Here is a 19,573-nt window from a genome sequence, read left to right as displayed (position 1 = left end):
TAAGAACTCACCCATTGGACCCCAACGCACAGGCAAAAGGGATTTATATAAAAAAAAAATAGAAAAGTTATAAAAGGGACAATTTATAGCATAACCATAGAATATGACAAATGTCTGATAGGAGCTGGTCACCATAAAGGGGGGGGTCCCCCAATCTGGACACAGTCTGACTACCAGTGAGAGCAGGGCCGGCTCCAGGTTTTCCTAGGCCCCGGGCGAAAGAGTCTTAGTGGGCCCCTGATGCACAGATACAGCAGAGAAATATAGGTATAGTACAATGCCAAAGATTTCAAATACTTCTTACATTACATGAGTTATAGCTATTGTAAATTCTACAATAAGTCAGAAACCATCGAATCCTCACAGCACACAGGAAATAGAGTGACTGCAGACTTATCATTTTAGACCGGACAATATAGTCCTCCATACAGTATTATGGGCACCACACAGAGTTCCATACAGAATAATGAGCCCTATATATTGCTTCATTCAGAATAATGAGCCCTATATATTGTTCCATACAAAATAATGAACCCCATATATTGCTCCATACAAAATAATGTGCCCTATATATTGCTCCTTACAGAATAATGAGCCCTAAATATTGCTCCATACAAAATAATGAGCCCTATATATTGCTTCACACAGAATAAGCCCCATATATTGCTCCATACATTATTATGGGCACCACATAGTGCTCCATACAGAATAATGAGCCCCATTTATTGCTTCATTCAGAATAATGAGCCCTAAATATTGTTCCATACAAAATAATGAACCCGATATATTGCTCCATACAAAATAATGTGCCCTATATATTGCTCCTTACAGAATAATGAGCCCTAAATATTGCTCCATACAAAATAATGAGCCCTATATATTGCTTCACACAGAATAATAAGCCCCATATATTGCTCCATACATTATTATGGGCACCACATAGTGCTCCATACAGAATAATGAGCCCCATATATTGTTCCATACATTATTATGGGCACCACATAGTGCTCCATACAGAATAATGAGCCCCATATATTACTCCATACAGAATAACATGCCCCATATATTGCTCCATACAGTATAATGGACCCCATATATTTCTCCATGCAGAATAATGAGCCCCATATATTGCTCCATACAGTATTATCAGCACCTCACTGTGCTCCATACAGAATAATGAGCCCCATAAATTGCTGCATACTGAATAATGGACCCCATATAATAATCCATACAGTATCATGATACACATATATTGCTCAATACAGAATTATAGGCTTAATATAATGCTACATACAGAATAATGGCCACATATATTGCTACATACAGAATAATGGACCCCATATAATGCTACATACAGAATAATGGACCCCATATAATGCTCCATACAGTATAATGAGCGCCATATATTGCTCCAAAATGTATAATGGGCTCTATATAATGCTCTATAAAGAATAACGAGCTCCATAGACCAGAAAAAGCCATACACCTGACAAATGCTATTGAGAACTCTGCTATTAGAAGTGGAAAGGAAGAACAAAGACGAAAGAATCTAATTAATAAAAATATTGGAGAAAGAGAAACCAATCACAAACTAAAATGTTTCTATACTAATGCACAAAGCATGGGCAACAAACAAGGAGAATTGGAACTACTAACACAGGAAAAGAAATATGATGTCATTGGAATCACTGAAACTTGGTGGGACAATACACATGATTGGAATACAAGACTAGAAGGATACAACTTATTTGCAAGAAACAGACTTGATAAACGAGGAGGGGGTGTCGCATTGTATGTTAGAAACGCGTATATCTGCACAGAGATTGAAGCTTCAGAGACTGGGAGTTCTGTGGAAACTGTTTGGGTAAGAATACAAGGACAGAACAATGGAAAGGACACCATTGTAGGCATTTACTACAGGCCGCCTGTACAAGCTGAAGATATGGATGAACTCTTTATGCATCAAATGGCCAAGTTCTCCAAAAAATATGACATAGTTGTCATGGGAGATTTCAACTATCCAGACATTTGTTGGGAATCTCTCTCAGGCAAAACTAACAGGTCAAGGAAATTCTTATCCTCTCTTGCTGACAACTTTATCTTCCAAAAGGTAAGGGAGAAAACAAGGGGAACTGCTACCTTGGATCTAATCCTTATAAACAGGGAGGAAATGGTTGAGGAGGTAAAAGTGGCTGGGACCCTAGGAGGTAGCGACCATGCTATTTTAGAATTTTGGATAACTAGAGGCGGAAGACCTGTGAAGACTCAGACGTCAAGGTTAGATTTCAGAAAGGCAGATTTTAAGGGATTCAGAAAGAGAATTGGAGGGATCCAATGGCTGGATATCCTTAAAGACAAAAATGTCCAGGAAGGATGGGAAATCTTGAAAAATGAAATTCTCAAAGCACAGTTGTTAACAATTCCGAAAAGAGGGAAGAATAGGAAGCAGTTAAGGAAACCAGGATGGATGAACACAGAACTTAAGCACATGCTAAAAAGGAAGAAAAAAATGTTTATAAAATGGAAAGAGGGAGGCATATCTAAAGAAGAATATAATGCTGTCTGCAGAACCTGCAGGGCACAAATCAGATTATCTAAAGCTGAAAATGAATTGAGGCTTGCAAGAGATGTCAAAAGCAATAATAAAGGATTTTGGGGATATGTCAAAAGTAAAAGAAAAGTCAAAGATGCTATAGGATTTTTACAGGATGAAAATGATGAAATGGTAAGACAGGATGTTGAGAAGGCTGAACTTTTAAATTCCTATTTTGCATCTGTTTTCTCTCAGAAAGGAAATGTAACATCAACTGTTATTCACTGTCCTATTAAGGGAATAGAAGAATCCAGGATATCTATAAACAGAAAGATAGTGAGGAAACACTTAGCTAGCCTAAATGAATTCAAGTCTCCAGGTCCAGATGAATTACACCCCAGAGTACTGAAGGAGATAGCAGAAGAAATTTTTGAACCCCTCTCTATAATCTTTGAAAATTCTTGGAGAACAGGAGAAGTGCCAGAAGACTGGAGAAGAGCAAATGTTGTTCCTATCTTCAAAAAGGGGAAGAAGGTGGACCCAGGTAACTATAGGCCGGTGAGTCTGACTTCTATACCAGGAAAGATCTTTGAACAAATTATTAAACAACATGTATGTCAATACCTGGATAAGAATGAAGTGATTAAACAGAGTCAGCATGGGTTTGTAACTAATAAGTCATGTCAGACTAACTTAATTTCCTTCTATGACGGCATCACTGATTGGGTGGATCAAGGAAATGCTGTAGATATAGTATATCTTGACTTCAGCAAAGCATTTGACAAAGTCTCTCATACAATCCTTATTGAAAAAATGATTAAGTATGGAATGGACAAGGCAACTGTTAGGTGGATTCATAACTGGCTTAGTGATCGGACCCAAAGAGTGGTCGTAAATGGCTGCACATCCAGTTGGAAGAATGTCTCAAGTGGGGTACCACAGGGCTCTGTCCTGGGCCCTGTATTGTTCAACATCTTTATCAACGATTTAGATGAAGGAATTGAGGGTAAACTGATTAAATTTGCTGATGACACAGAGCTAGGAGGGATAGCTAATACTAGAGAAGAGAGAGAGAGGATTCAAAAAGATTTAAATAAACTGGAGAAGTGGGCAGCAACTAACAGAATGGTTTTTAACAGGGAGAAATGCAAAGTACTACATCTGGGCAATAAAAATGGAAAAAGCATATATAGAATGGGAGGAATAGGGCTAAGTGACAGCACATGTGAAAAAGACTTGGGTATACTAATAGATCACAGACTGAATATGAGTCAACAGTGTGATGCAGCAGCAAAAAAGGCAAATGCAATTCTAGGATGTATTAACAGAAGCATACAGTCTAGATCACGTGAAGTCATTATTTCCCTCTACTCCTCTTTGGTCAGACCTCATCTGGAATATTGTGTCCAGTTTTGGGCACCACATTTTAAAAAAGACATCAACAAACTGGAGCAAGTTCAGAAAAGAGCGACCAGAATGGTGACCGGTCTGCAAACCCTGTCTTATGAGGAAAGGTTGCAGGATTTGGGAATGTTTAGTTTGCAAAAGAGAAGACTGAGAGGAGACTTAATAGCTGTCTACAAATATCTAAAGGGCTGTCACATTGTAGAAGGATCAACTTTATTCTCATTTGCACAAGGAAAGACTAGAAGCAATGGGATGAAACTGAATGGGAAGAGACACAGATTAGATATTAGAAAAAACTTTTTGACATTTAGAGTGATCAATGAGTGGAACAGGCTGCCACGAGAAGTGGTGAGTTCTCCTTCAATGGAAGTCTTCAAACAGAGGCTGGACAGACATCTGACTGGGATGATTTAGCGAATCCTGCTTTGAGCAGGGGGTTGGACCAGATGGCCCAGGAGGTCCCTTCCAACTCTACGATTCTATGATTCTATGATTCCATATATTGTCCCATATATAATAGGCCCCATATAAAATGCCATACAGTATAGGATGGGCTCCATAGATTATAATGGGCCCCGTAAATTGCTCCATATAGTATAATGAGTCCCATATATTTCTCCATACAATGTATAATGGGCCTCATATATGATGCTCCAGTGTATGATGGGCCCCATATATGATGCTCCAGTGTATGATGGGCCCCATATATGATGCTGCAGTGTATAATAAGCCCCATATATGATGCTCCAGTGTATGATGGTCCCCATATATGATGCTCTGGCCCCCGGGCTCATTCTCATCTCCCCCATGCCCATTCTCCCCCCCGGCTCATTCCCCCCCTCCGCCGTCGCTTATTCTCAACTTGGCTCATTCTCTCCCCGGGCTCACTCTCATCCTCACCCCCCCCCTTGTATGTATGGCTGTGTGCCGGCTGGGCACGCCGCTCACATGAGTCCTGGCGCGGTCCCTACATGTATGTCCAGCCGGGCGCCGGTATCTTTTTCCTGTGAGAGCGCGCGGTCACGTGGTACCGCTCATTAAGGTCATGAATATGGGCACCACGCCTATGGGAGTGGATTGGCATCCATATTCATGACCTTAATGAGCGGTAGTGATTGATGTCTAGCGGACGGAGGGGGGAAGGGGGCCGGCCCGAGACTTATAAAAAAAAAAAAATTTAAAAATTTTCCTCAGGTGCCGAGTGGGCCCCCCGTCTCGCCAGGGTCCCGGCACTTGCCCAGGTGCTGACGCCGGCCCTGAGTGAGAGGAGAGGAGGTAGCCACACATGCGCCAGTTCCATTTCTTTAGCAGTTCTGTTCACAATGAGCAGATACCACCCCCAGCTGGAATCAGAAGACCCATAGCAATGAGTGGACAGAGGCGGCATATGATCAGCTGCCTCTTCTCCATTCACTGGTGGGCAGACATGAGGCAGAACTGAGAAAGGTAGAACCCTCATCTATTAAACATTTATGACTTAACCCCTTTAAAGGGATTGTCTCACAACAGACGTGCGACATCATATTCTTGCTTAAATTTACTGCCAGCAAGTGGAGGTCTTGAAAATTTGAGCAATTGGTATAAAGTATATTAGAATAAACTTTGACAAGAAAATCTTTGGACGATATCAGGTCTTTATGGCATCACTAAATATATAAACGGGCAGCTCACCATGTCTATGTACATACACTATATTTACATAGGAGGCGCTGTCTGTTTTACTGCACATAAAGCTATAAAACAAGTACAAAGTCAATTTTGCAGCCTCCTCACAGGGTCTCGCACTCTGTAGTCGCAGTGGAGCAGACACCGCAATCACATCTGATGGCCACGGGGTATGTGAAGAAGGGATCCACATTGGGGATGCAGTTTGGTAATTTCACGGTGATCAGCCTGGACTCATTGTAGGTACAGACTCTGTGGTAAGCGTCTATGAGCGGAGGGTCGAGGATAGGCTTCTGTAAGAAGAAGATAAAGATATTCATAGGTCATAATAAAGCCTACGGTACCTTATATCCAGAAAAATCTAAGAAATCAGAAAAATCTTATTTCTAAAAACAAAACAAAATATATGTATATTTTTGGGTTGCCTGTGCAAGAGCACTGTCCTTGCGGACAAAAAAAAAATTTCAGAAATGACAGTACTGTGAAATTCAGCACCTGTCTGAACCTAACCTTACTTGATTTGCTTTTATTCCAAAAGAACAGCGCCACTCCTGTGTGCAGATTGTGGGTGGTGCTGCAACTCAGCTCCATTTACAACGATGCTGCCATATGAGCAGAGTCTAAACGACCCATTTAAATTAAAATAGCTTCATTTTCTACTAAACTGTTTCTAAGAAACTTGTACTGAGCATCAAATGGACTTTCAGACCAAGGCTACACTGTGACCATATCGCAAAGTAACATGTGGCTTAAGTGTATCTTGCTGGAAAGTCTCTCCTTGTCCAAGATGTGACTTTAGTTTTGGACAAGGAAAGACTTTCCAGCAAGACACAAAAAAGTCACATTTTGGACAAGGAGACACTTTCCAGTAAGATACACTAAAGTTTTATGTGAAAATCCATGAGAGTACGACTACACGTGTAACTGCAGTAAATAAAGTGAAAAAGTAGGATCAGGATAAAGTACAGAGATCATATATTCTTTATCAAGAAAAGAACTACACAGGGGGCTACTGAAATATCCCCCTTCAGATGCAATCTGGTGTAACAGAACTAGGGGCAGAAGCGCTCTCTTGTTCTCAAACCCAATGTGTTTTTTTTTTAGTTTTTGGGGGGGTTTTTATGCACAGATATTGTCATCACTGTCCCCACTGGGGCTCACGAGTGTCCACAAAAATAACATTGGGATATGTGAATAGCCCGATAGTCTCTAATGGGTCTATGTTTTCTCCGTAAAAACCATGGATAGAACAAGTACATGAATTATAGATGTCTGAATGAGGCCATAAGGCTGCATTTCCTGGCCCAACCCAAACTGGTAACATCATAAACATATTTGATGCTTTTAGCATGGACCACTAAAAAAGTGTGAATTATTCCTTATCGTTTCCGCTACTAAAACACATGTAATTTTGGATGAAGTAGTAACAAAAGGCACAAAAAAATAGTTGAACACAACAGCGCAAAAACTAAAAAGGCAGAAAAGAATTATCCGCCGCGCTCCCAGGCAACATGTTTCAGATCTCCATGGTCCTTTGTTGGCTTGATAAAGGACCATGCAGGTCTGAAACATGTTGCCTCTGAGCGCAGCCAAAAAATTTTTTCTGCCTTTTTAATTTTTGTTCTGTTCAACCATTTTTGTGCCTTTTATATGCTTTGGACTGCTTCTATTACTGGATTATTTTGCCATGCACCTGGAGAGGTGAGCAGATTGCTCCTTTCTCAAATTTCAGATGAACTTTGAGATAGACTTTTTTCGCCAAAGTTTGGAACAGATCCAGGAAGAAGTAGAAATACAACAACTTCCCTTCTATTTCCAATTTATTTTTTATCTGCCCTTGGCTGAATCTCAAACAAAAAAAAAAAAAAAACAGACTGCATCAAAAACATCATGTGTGACCTCCCTAGACAAGACATTGGCATCACCAGACCCCCACGTGACAGCGACTGGGCAACGTAATCATTATAGACATCCAAAATATTTTTTTTTTCCAATTTAACACTTCGAAAAAGTTAAAGATTTTGTTGTTTTCGGTGATCAAAGTAAAAATATTTGACTTTCTAGAACGGCAGTGAAAAGAATAAAAAATAAAAAAAATAAAAGGGAAACCGGTACCTCCCAAGTCTCACAGCGCCCCCAGCAGGCATCAGTGGTGACACGTAAACCCTTACATCCGGGTTTCTTTGCCAAAAAAGTGAATTCTCGAACAGCACAGCCGATGAAGGTTCTCAGGCTGATGTTGGAGACAGCGTACGTGTTCCAGCAGCCGCATAATATCAGAAGATTCAAGGAAATCAGGGTCACGCTGTGGGAGTTCATGTCTGCGAAAAATCACGACAATTATTTCATTTAATTAAAAAGGTAAAAAAAAATAAAGTTTCACAGTAGATACTGTGCCCAAAAAAGCCTCTGCAACCGCCCACCGAGGCCAAGCAGCTCCATGCTACTCTTCTACGCAGGGTCGGCTCCAGGTTTTCCTGGGCCCCAGGCGAAAGTCTCAGTCTATTCATGATGCACAGATACAGCAGAGAAATATAGGTATAGTACAATGCCAAAGATTTCACATACTTCTTACATTACAGGAGTTATAGCTATTGTAAATTCTACAATAAGTCAGAAACCGTCGAAATCTCACAGCACACAGGAAATAGAGTGACTGCAGACTTACAATTTTAGACCAGACAGTATAGTCCTCCATACAGTATTATGGGCACCACACAGAGTTCCATACAGAATAATGAGCCCTATATATTGCTTCATTCAGAATAATGAGCCCTATATATTGCTCCATACAGAATAGCCCCATATATTGCTCGATACAGAATAATGAGCCCTAAATATTTCTCCATACAAAATAATGAGCCCTATATATTGCTTCATACAGAATAATGATATGTTCATTGAAATATAATAAAATGGTTAAAAAGTTTTTTTACACATCAAGCTAATGGAACATGATGAAGAACAGCACTGGGAAATGTAATGTGAGTACCAAGAACACACACAAATTACTTTAAAAATCAATGCATGAAAAATACAAAAAAGTATGTAAAAAATTATTTCATGCAAAAGTGCATGTTGCATGTGAAAGTACAAAATCTGAATATCTCAGAAAAATTGGTATTAGAATTATATCAATGATGATAGATATGCCCACCACATGCTTATAATGAAAAAAATCATGCAAAAAAAAAACAAAACGCAAAAAACACTGAAAAAAACTCCTCATTGATATGCATCAAAGTGTAACTGCATGCAAACTGCTGCACAAAAAAGGGAAGGGGTGTGAAATAATGTTACAATCCAGATAATTAGAGGCTAAAAAGCCTACAAATAAATATAAATTTGTTGCAACAATAAATTTTGAGTGTTCAGTGCACAAATGCAACAACTGCATGCAATTAAACAGTTAAATTAGACACATGCTTATGTGTCGGTAAAGTGAATTCAAAGTAACAAATGCATGAATATACAGAGCTCCAGTGCGCTATAATGATCTGTAGACTAAAAGGTATAAAGAATATGTCCATGAAACTTCTTTAGAGAAATTAATTCAAAGTGACTAGTGCATAAATATAAAAAGCTTCAGTATTTCAATGAATAAAGATTTTTTTTAATCTTACAAAAAAATTTTTGCCATTTTTTTCATCTTGCCTCCAAATAATTCTCAGGAGGTTGTGTGTACATATATGCGAAATATTCTTGTTTGTTTTCTTAATTTATTAGTTATACGACTGTATTTATTAATACAGAATAATGAGCCCCATATATTGTTCCATACATTATTATAGGCACCACATAGTGCTCCATACAGAATAATGAGCCCCGTATCATGCTCCATACAGAATGATGAGCCCTATATATTGCTCCATACAGTATAATGGGCCCCATATATTGCTCCATGCAGAATAATGAGCCCCATATATTGCTCCATACAGTATTATCGGCACCTTATTGTGCTCCATAAAGAATGAGCCCCATAAATTGCTCCATACTGAATAAGGGACCCCATATAATGATTCATACAGTATAATGAGCCCCATATAATGCTCCTTACAGTATCATGAACCACATACATTTCTCCATACATAATAGGCTTAATATAATGCTACATACAGAATAATGGCCACATATATTGCTACATACAGAATAATGGACCCCATATAATGCTCCATACAGTATAGTGAGCCCCATATATTGCTCCAAACTGTATATAATGCTCCCTAAAAAATAATGAGCTCCATATATTGCCCCATATATAATAGGCCCCATATAATATGCAATACAGTATAGGATGGGCCCCATAAAGTATAATGAGCCCTGTAAATTGCTCCATATAGTATAATGAGTCCCATATATTTCTCAATACAATGTATAATGGGCCTCATATATGATGCTCCAGTGTATGATGGGCCCCATATAGAGTTGAGCGAAACAGGTCGGTCAGATTCAAAAGTCGCCGACTTTCGCCAAAGTCGGGTTTCATGAAATGAAACTCGACCACAGTGTGAAGTCGGCCATGCGGTCGGCGACCCAAGCTCCAAAGTCGGGTTTCGCCGAATGCTTGCACGTGACTTTTTTCAGCCAATGAGAAGCGGAGCGGGAGAGAGATTAGAGAGAGAAGAGACGAGAGAGAAGAGACGAGAGAGGAGAGACGAGAGAGGAGAGACGAGAGAGGAGAGACGAGAGAGGAGAGACGAGAGAGGAGAGACGAGAGAGGAGAGACGAGAGAGGAGAGACGAGAGAGGAGAGACGAGAGAGGAGAGACGAGAGAGGAGAGACGAGAGAGGAGAGACGAGAGAGGAGAGACGAGAGAGGAGAGACGAGAGAGGAGAGACGAGAGAGGAGAGAGGAGAGACGAGAGAGGAGAGACGAGAGAGGAGAGACGAAGAGAGAGACGAAGAGAGAGAAGGAGAGAAGAAGAGAGAGAAGAAGAGAGAGAAGGAGAGAAGAAGAGAGAGAATAAGAGAGAGAATAAGAGAGAGAATAAGAGAGAGAATAAGAGAGAGAATAAGAGAGAGAATAAGAGAGAGAATAAGAGAGAGAATAAGAGAGAGAATAAGAGAGAGAATAAGAGAGAGAATAAGAGAGAGAATAAGAGAGAATAAGAGAGAGAATAAGAGAGAATAAGAGAGAAGAGAGAAGAGAGAAGAAGAGAGAGAATAAGAGAGAGAATAAGAGAGAGAATAAGAGAGAGAATAAGAGAGAGAATAAGAGAGAGAATAAGAGAGAGAATAAGAGAGAGAATAAGAGAGAATAAGAGAGAGAATAAGAGAGAGAATAAGAGAGAGAATAAGAGAGAGAATAAGAGAGAGAATAAGAGAGAGAATAAGAGAGAGAATAAGAGAGAAGAGAGAATAAGAGAGAGAAGAGAGAATAAGAGAGAATAAGAGAGAGAATAAGAGAGAGAATAAGAGAGAGAATAAGAGAGAGAATAAGAGAGAGAATAAGAGAGAGAATAAGAGAGAGAATAAGAGAGAGAATAAGAGAGAGAAGAGAGAAGAGAGAGAAGAGAGAATAAGAGAGAGAATAAGAGAGAGAATAAGAGAGAGAATAAGAGAGAGAATGAGAGAGAGAATAAGAGAGAGAATAAGAGAGAGAATAAGAGAGAATAAGAGAGAGAATAAGAGAGAGAATAAGAGAGAGAATAAGAGAGAGAATAAGAGAGAGAATAAGAGAGAGAATAAGAGAGAGAATAAGAGAGAGAATAAGAGAGAGAATAAGAGAGAGAATAAGAGAGAAGAGAGAGAAGAGAGAGAAGAGAGAGAATAAGAGAGAGAAGAGAGAATAAGAGAGAATAAGAGAGAGAATAAGAGAGAGAATAAGAGAGAGAATAAGAGAGAATAAGAGAGAATAAGAGAGAGAATAAGAGAGAGAATAAGAGAGAGAATAAGAGAGAGAATAAGAGAGAGAATAAGAGAGAGAATAAGAGAGAGAAGAGAGAAGAGAGAGAAGAGAGAAGAGAGAGAAGAGAGAATAAGAGAGAATAAGAGAGAGAATAAGAGAGAGAATAAGAGAGAGAATGAGAGAGAGAATAAGAGAGAGAATAAGAGAGAGAATAAGAGAGAGAAGAGAGAAGAGAGAGAATAAGAGAGAGAATAAGAGAGAGAAGAAGAGAGAGAAGAAGAGAGAGAAGAAGAGAGAGAAGAAGAGAGAGAAGAGAGAGAAGAGAGAGAGAAGAAGAGAGAGAGAAGAAGAGAGAGAGAAGGAGAGAGAGAGAAGAAGAGAGAGAGAAGAAGAGAGAGAAGAAGAGAGAGAGAAGGAGAGAGAGAAGAAGAGAGAGAAGAAGAGAGAGAGAAGAAGAGAGAGGAGAGGAGAGAGAGAGGAGAGAGAAGAGAGAGAAGAAGAGAGGAGAGAGCGAGAGAAGGAGAGAGCGAGAGAAGGAGAGAGGAGAGCGAGAGAAGGAGAGAGCGAGAGAAGGAGAGAGCGAGAGAGGAGAGAGCGAGAGAGAAGGAGAGAGCGAGAGAGAAGGAGAGAGAGAGAGAGAAGGAGAGAGCGAGAGAGAAGGAGAGAGCGAGAGAGAAGGAGAGAGCGAGAGAGAAGGAGAGAGCGAGAGAGAAGGAGAGAGCGAGAGAGAGAGAGAGGAGAGAGAGGAGAGGAGAGAGAGAAGGAGAGGAGAGAGAGAAGGAGAGGAGAGAGAGAAGGAGAGGAGAGAGAGAAGGAGAGGAGAGAGAGAAGGAGAGGAGAGAGAGAAGGAGAGAGAGAGAAGGAGAGAGAGAGAAGGAGAGAGAGAGAAGGAGAGAGAGAGAAGGAGAGAGAGAGAAGGAGAGAGAGAAGGAGAGAGAGAAGGAGAGAGAGAGGAGAGAGAGAGGAGAGAGAGAAGGAGAGAGAGAAGGAGAGAGAGGAGAGAGAGAGAAGAGAGAGAAGAAGAGAGAGAGAAGAAGAGAGAGAAGAGGAGAGAGAGAAGAGGAGAGAGAGAAGAGAGAGAGAGAGAAGAGAGAGAGAAGAAGAGAGAGAGAAGAAGAGAGAGAGAAGAAGAGAGAGAGAAGAAGAGAGAGAGAAGAAGAGAGAGAGAAGAAGAGAGAGAGAAGAGAGAAGAGAGAAGAAGAGAGAAGGAGAGAAGAAGAGAGAAGAAGAGAGAGAAGAAGAGAGAGAGAAGAAGAAGAGAGAGAAGAGGAGAGAGAAGAGGAGAGAGAAGAGGAGAGAGAAGAGGAGAGAGAAGAAGAGAGAGAAGAGGAGAGAGAAGAAGAAGAGAGAAGAAGAGAGAGAAGAGAGAAGAGAGAGAAGAAGAGAGAAGGAGAAGAAGAGAGAGAAGAAGAGAGAAGAGAGAGAAGGAGAGAGAGAGAAGAGAGAGAAGAAGAGAGAGAAAAGAAGAGAGAGAAGAAGAAGAGAGAGAAGAAGAAGAGAGAGAAGAAGAAGAGAGAGAAGAAGAGAGAGAGAAGAAGAGAGAGAGAAGAAGAGAGAGAGAAGAAGAGAGAGAGAGAGAAGAAGAGAGAGAGAGAAGAAGAGAGAGAGAGAGAGAAGAGAGAGATTTCGCCGCCTCTAGGGTTAAAATTCATGCCAGGTGTGTTTACAGTCCTCCACTCACTGCCGACTTTTTTCTCCACTGACTTGCATTGGATTTCATGTTTCACAACTTTTTCCCTATAGTCGGCCGATTTCGTTCGACTCAACTTTTGAGAAAGTCGGGTTTCATGAAACCTGACTCGACCCTAAAAAAGGCAAAGTCGCTCATCTCTAGCCCCATATATGATGCCCCAGTGTATGATGGACCCCATATATCATGCTCCAGTGTATAATGAGCCCCATATATGATGCTCCAGTGTATAGTGGGCCACATACACTCACTGGCCACTTTATTAGGTACACCTGTCCAACTGTGTGTTAAGACTTAATTTCTAATCAGCCAATCACATGGCGGCAACTCAGTGCATTTAGGCATGTAGACATGGTCAAGACAATCTCCTGCAGTTCAAACCGAGCATCAGTATGGGGAAGAAAGGTGATTTGAGTGCCTTTGAACGTGGCATGATTGTTGGTGCCAGAAGGGCTGGTCTGAGAATTTCAGAAACTGCTGATCTACTGGGATTTTCACGCACAACCATCTCTAGGGTTTACAGAGAATGGTCCGAAAAAGAAAAAAAATCCAGGGAGCGGCAGTTCTGTGGCCGGAAATGCCATGTTGATGCCAGATGTCAGAGGAGAATGGGCAGACTGGTTCGAGCTGATAGAAAGGCAACAGTGACTCAAATTGCCACCCGTTACAACCAAGGTGGCCAGAAGAGCATCTCTGAACGCACAGTGCGTCGAACTTTGAGGCAGATGGGCTACAGCAGCAGAAGACCACACTGGGTACCACTCCTCTCAGCTAAGAACAGGAAACTGAGGCTACAATTTGCACAAGCTCATCGAAATTGGACAGTAGAAGATTGGAAAAACGTTGCCTGGTCTGATGAGTCTCGATTTCTGCTGCGACATTCGGATGGTAGGGTCAGAATTTGGCGTAAACAACATGAAAGCATGGATCCATCCTGCCTTGTATCAACGGTTCAGGCTGGTGGTGGTGGTGTCATGGTGTGGGGAATTTTTTCTGGGCACTCTTTTGGCCCCTTGGTACCAATTGAGCATCGTTGCAACGCCACAGCCTACCTGAGTATTGTTGCTGACCATGTCCATCCCTTTATGACCACAATGTACCCAACATCTGATGGCTACTTTCAGCAGGATAATGCGCCATGTCATAAAGCTCGAATCATCTCAGATTGGTTTCTTGAACATGACAATGAGTTTACTGTACTCAAATGGCCTCCTCAGTCACCAGATCTCAATCCAATAGAGCATCTTTGGGATGTGGTGGAACGGGAGATTCGCATCAGGGATGTGCAGCCGACAAATCTGCGCCAACTGTGTGATGCCATCATGTCAATATGGTCCAAAATCTCTGAGGAATGCTTCCAGCACCTTGTTGAATCTCTGCCACGAAGAATTGAGGCAGTTCTGAAGGCAAAAGGGGGTCCAACCCCTTACTAGCATGGTGTACCTAATAAAGTGGCCAGTGAGTGTATATAGTGCTCCAGTATATGATGGTCCCCATATATGATGCTCTGGCCCCCGGGCTCATTCTCATCTCCCCCAGTGGCCGGACTCATTCCCCCTCGCTCATTCTCTCCCCCGCCGCCGCTCTCTCCCCCCCTCACCGCTGCCCATTCTCAACCTGGCATCACTCTCATCCTCACCCCCCTTGTATGCATGGCTGAGTCCTCGCGCGGTCACGTGGTACCGCTCATTAAGGTCATGAATATGGGTGCCACATCTATGGGAGTGGAGTGGCATCCATATTCATGACCTTAATGAGCGGTAGCGATTGATGTCTGATGGAGGGCGGAGGGACATATATAAAAAAAAAAAAAAAAAAAAAAAAAACCTTCCTCAGGTGCCGAGTGGGCCCCCCGTCTCGCCAGGGCCCCAGCACTTGCCCGCGTGCAAATTGCAATTTCTGGGGGGAGGGGGGGGGGGGCAAATCAATTTAGACACATCCTTAAATTGCTCCGAAAAGAAAACTGTTGAGTTTTTTTTTTACTAGACTTTTCCAAAGTATAGAGAAAAAGAAAAGGGTGCGATTTGGAAAGTTTCAAAATGCTCAAGACTATTTTTTTCTAAAAGGTGCAAAAGAATTGCCTAAAGTTAGACAAACATTTGGGAAAATGATTGACGTTCTGGAAAATACACCTGGTTTAAAGCTATGTTCACACGAGCTCTTCAAGAAGAAAAACAGTTTTAGGAAATGCTCCTTTTTTTTGTGAAATTTCTGGAGGATTTTTTTTTCTTTTCCTAAGTGGTGTAGGTTTTGAAGCTGCTTCTTCTTCAGGAGATGGAACAGGATCCTTGATGCGAACAACTGGCTAAGACGATGGTGCAGACAACAAGGATTCGGATTCCTGGACCACGGTGTGAATTACCTGTACGATGGACTCCTCGCCAGAGACAGACTACACCTCAACAAACCTGGGAAACACACATTCGCCAGAAGACTCGCTACACTCATCAGGAGAGCGTTAAACTAGAAGAAGAGGGGATGGGAAGAAAAACTTTAGACACGAACATGAAGCCAGATATTATACTGATGAATGATATGAGGTGTGCCAAAGAAGATCCAAGACAACATACTCAGAAGGGAGGTAAGAACATTTCTAAAACAATCAACAGGGAGGAGATTGGAACAAAGCAAAATTCTCTAAAATGCATGCTCGCAAACGCCAGAAGCCTGACAAACAAGATGGAAGAACTAGAAGCAGAAATATCTACAGGTAACTATGACATAGTGGGAATAACCGAGACATGGTTACAGGGCCGGACTGGGACTAAAATTCAGCCCTGGCATTTGAAGTTACACAGGCCCACTAGTCACATGGTGACTATATAATATCTTTGTACACTTGTAGGTTACAAGAAGTGAGAGGAGATTAACACTACTATATAACATGTAGTCACAGCTGTGCCCAGGATTTCATCTCAGTCCTATTTATTGCTTTTAGGTACAGTACTCCTCCCAAAGTTCTGTCCCCTTTTGTACGCACGGTGACAAGAGTTCCTGGCAGAACTGCTATCCATTGGGCAACCAGACCCTCTGGTCATAGCTGCCCCTATCATACCTCCCAACTTTTGAAGAAGGGAAAGAGGAACAAAGACTGTGGCGCACGCAGCTGCAAATTTTAGGCCACGCCTGGCCACAACCATTTTGCCACTAGTCACAACCATGTCCCTGCCTAATCGCACCCATTTAGCACTGCTGATCACACTGACTGGTACTGAGGGCACAGTGCCTGGCATTAGAGGCACACTGACTGGCACTAAGGAAGAGAGAAAACAGAGAGCGAGAAAAAAGAGAAAGAAAGGAGAGCGAGAGAGAAAGAAAGAACAGAGAGAAAGAAAGAGGGGAAAGAAAGAACAGAGAGACAGAACAGAGAGAGAAAGAAAGTAAAGAAAAGAAAGAAAGAACAGAGAAAGAAAGCGGAAAGAAAAAGAAAGAGGGGAAAGAAAGAACAGAGAGAGAGAGAAAGAAAAAAGAAAGATTAGAGAGAGAAAGAAAGAACAGAGAGAGAGAAAGAAAATGAGGGAAAGACAGAACAGAGAATGAGAAAGATAGAACAGAGAAAGAAAGAAAAAGAGAAAGAAATAAAGAAAGATTCTATAAAGATACTATAGCAGCCCAGCTCCCTTTGTAGTGCCCACCTGAGCCTCCCGGTGCAGGACATATCATGATCCGCTCACATGGCCGGCATCCCCGATTCCAAGGCGATCCTACTGTCTGCGCTGTCGGAGGAGGACACGGTGATGGATCTGAAGCATTGCTGGTTCCGTCACAACCTCCTCAAGAAATTCTTATTTCCGGTCAGCTTCCAGCACATCACTTCAGGTGGAACGTCATGTGTGTTTTAAAATGCTCCTCAGGGCTCCGCTGTGTACTCCTGTGTCCGTGGGAAAAGCCCGCTATGTATGCTTCGTACACACTTGGCTCCGCTCCGTACACCTCGTACTCGCGCGGCTCTGCTCCGTACACCTCGCTCCGCTCCGTACATCTCGCACACGCGTAGCTCCGCTCCGTACACCTCGTAGACACAGCTCTGCTACATCTACTCTGTAAGCCCCTCCTGACCCCACACATACTTACCTCATCCAGCACCATGACAACAGCACAGCAGAGTCTTGCAGACCACCAAGAGGCAAGGCTGAGCACACAGGACCTGTGATGAGGTCACAGGAGGGGCAGAGTCAGGGGTCACATGATCAGGGGTCTGGACAAAGGCTCCTGATCATGTGACCCCTGACTCCTCCCCTCCTGTGATCTCATCACAGGTCCTGTGAACAGAGAAGAGAGCAGGCAAGCGATGCTGTGAGTGGCTGCGGGGGGCGGTCTCACGCTACGGCGAGGATGGGGTGCGTGGGAGGGTGCGTGGCGGCTTATCTCCCTGCAGTGCTGGAGGGTTGGAAACTATAACCGCCGTACCCGCAGAGGGCCAGTGGCAGGAGCAACAGCCAGGCCAGTGGCCGCATCAGCTGGCAAGCGGCCAGATGATCGGGCGCTGCAGCCCGCGGCCCACATGACAGCAGCCCAGCGGGAAAATGTCCGTTTGGTTATATTACCAATCCAGGCCTGCATGGTTAGATGAAAGCTATGACTGGGCAGTTAACTTACAGGGCTACAGTCTGTTTAGAAAGGATCGTAAAAATCGGAGAGGAGGAGTGGTTTGTCTTTACGTAAAGTCTTATCTAAAGTCCACTTTAAGGGAAGATATTAGCGAAGGGATTGAGGATGTCGAGTCCATATGGGTCGAAATACATGGAGGGAAAAAGTCATGGTTACTCACCGGTTAACGGTATTTTTCGGAGTCCATGACAGCACCACCTGGGAGAGGGGATCCGCCCTTTAGGAACAGGAAACCTACAGATACAAAAAGGTGGCACCTCCCCCACGCATCAGTTGGATTACAGAGCACAAGAGGACCACAACGTTTAATAGCATAATTTATATACAATACTTTACACGACTATTTAAATTACCCGTGTACCTATAAGGGGAAGAAGTGCACACCCAAAATTTTAAACTAAAGGGAGGTAATATACGGGTGTTGTCATGGACTCCGAAAAATACCGTTAACCGGTGAGTGACTACGACTTTCTTCGGTCGTCCATGACAGCACCACCTGAGAGAATTACAGAGAGTAATAACTATTTAGGGAGGGACTACAGCCTGCAGTACCCTTAAACCAAAAGAGAGGTCTGTGGAAGCACCCAAGTCTAGCCTATAATGACTATAAAAGGTGCTCGGAAAGGACCAAGTACCCGCCTTACATATCTGGTCGATGGAGACTTCTGATCTCTCGGCCCACGAGGTCGCCATGGCTCTGGTGGAATGCGCCCTCAGCTTTCCGGGTGGCGACCTGCCTTTTGAGGTGTATGCTATTGAGATCGCCTCTCTAATCCACCTAGCTAGTGTGCTTTTTGACACTCTACAACCTTTCCTAGGGCCTTGATGGGAGAAAAACAGGGCATTATCTTTTCTCCAGGGATCGGTAACTGCCAGATATTCTTTGAGGCATCTCCTAACATTTAGGGTGTGTAGTTTCTCTTCCTTCTCATTAGCTGGATTATGGAGGAAGGATGGAAGGACTATCTCCTGTGTCCTGTGAAAGCTAGAAACTACCTTAGGTAAGTACGCCGGATCAGGTCTGAGTGTTACTCTATCGTCCTTAAACTGTATATAAGGAGGACACCTAGATAATGCCTGGATGTCGCTCACCCTACGAGCTGAGGTTAGAGCTACCAGGAAGGCTACTTTAAGGGACAGGTTTTTTATGGAAGTTGATGAAATAGGTTCGAATGGAGCCTCTGTCATAGCCGTGAGGACTAGGTTTAAGTCCCACGGTATGAACCTATCTTTCACTATTGGCCTGGATCTACCTGCTGCTTTAATGAATCTACTGATCCAGTAATTACCCGCTATGTTGCAGCTAAAGAGGGCCCCCAAGGCTGATACCTGTACTTTAAGGGTACTAGTGGAAAGCCCCATATCCAGACCTTTCTGAAGAAACTCTAAGATCTGGTTTATAGGTGCTGAACCCCCAGCGACTATTCCGGAGTTCTGAAGGAATCTCTTCCAAATCCTGACAGAGTTTGGTAGTGATGATTTTTCTACTTTTAAGTAGAGTGTTAATCAGGTCTGGGGAGAAGCCTTTATCTCTTAGCAATGTCCGTTCAAACTCCACGCCGTCAGATGTAGGCCAGCCACCTGAGGATGGAAGACTGGGCCCTGGGATAGGAGATCCGGGATGTCTGGAAGGACCCAAGGCTCGGACACCGACATGGTCCTGAGGCATGAGAACCATGCCCTCCTGGGCCAAAATGGAGCGATAACTATAACCCTCGCTCTGTCCCTCCTGATTTTTCTCAACACCAGGGGTAGTAGTGATAGGGGAGGGAAGGCGTATGCTAGCCTGAAGTCCCACTTTATCAGAAAGGCATCTACCG

General features: G+C 42.7%; 1 protein-coding gene across 1 annotated transcript in view; it reads right to left on the bottom strand.

Moving 5' to 3' along the window:
- Positions 1 to 5,556: 5,556 nt before the first annotated feature.
- Positions 5,557 to 19,573, bottom strand: part of GPHB5 (glycoprotein hormone subunit beta 5) — a 46,458-nt gene continuing 32,441 nt past the window's right edge. Inside the window, exons 2-3 of the mRNA XM_073570919.1 lie at positions 7,721 to 7,926; positions 5,557 to 5,898 (exon numbers count right to left, since the gene is read on the bottom strand). Coding sequence (XP_073427020.1) covers positions 5,710 to 5,898; positions 7,721 to 7,926 — 395 coding nt within the window. The 3' untranslated portion in view covers positions 5,557 to 5,709. The remainder of the gene's footprint in view (positions 5,899 to 7,720; positions 7,927 to 19,573) is intronic.

Source organism: Dendrobates tinctorius, unplaced genomic scaffold (genome assembly GCF_039654945.1).
Source record: "Dendrobates tinctorius isolate UK_male_01 unplaced genomic scaffold, ASM3965494v1 ptg000006l, whole genome shotgun sequence".
Lineage (NCBI taxonomy): Eukaryota > Metazoa > Chordata > Amphibia > Anura > Dendrobatidae > Dendrobates > Dendrobates tinctorius.
Note: the sequence above shows the minus strand (reverse complement) of the source record. Positions and strands in the feature narration are given on the sequence as shown.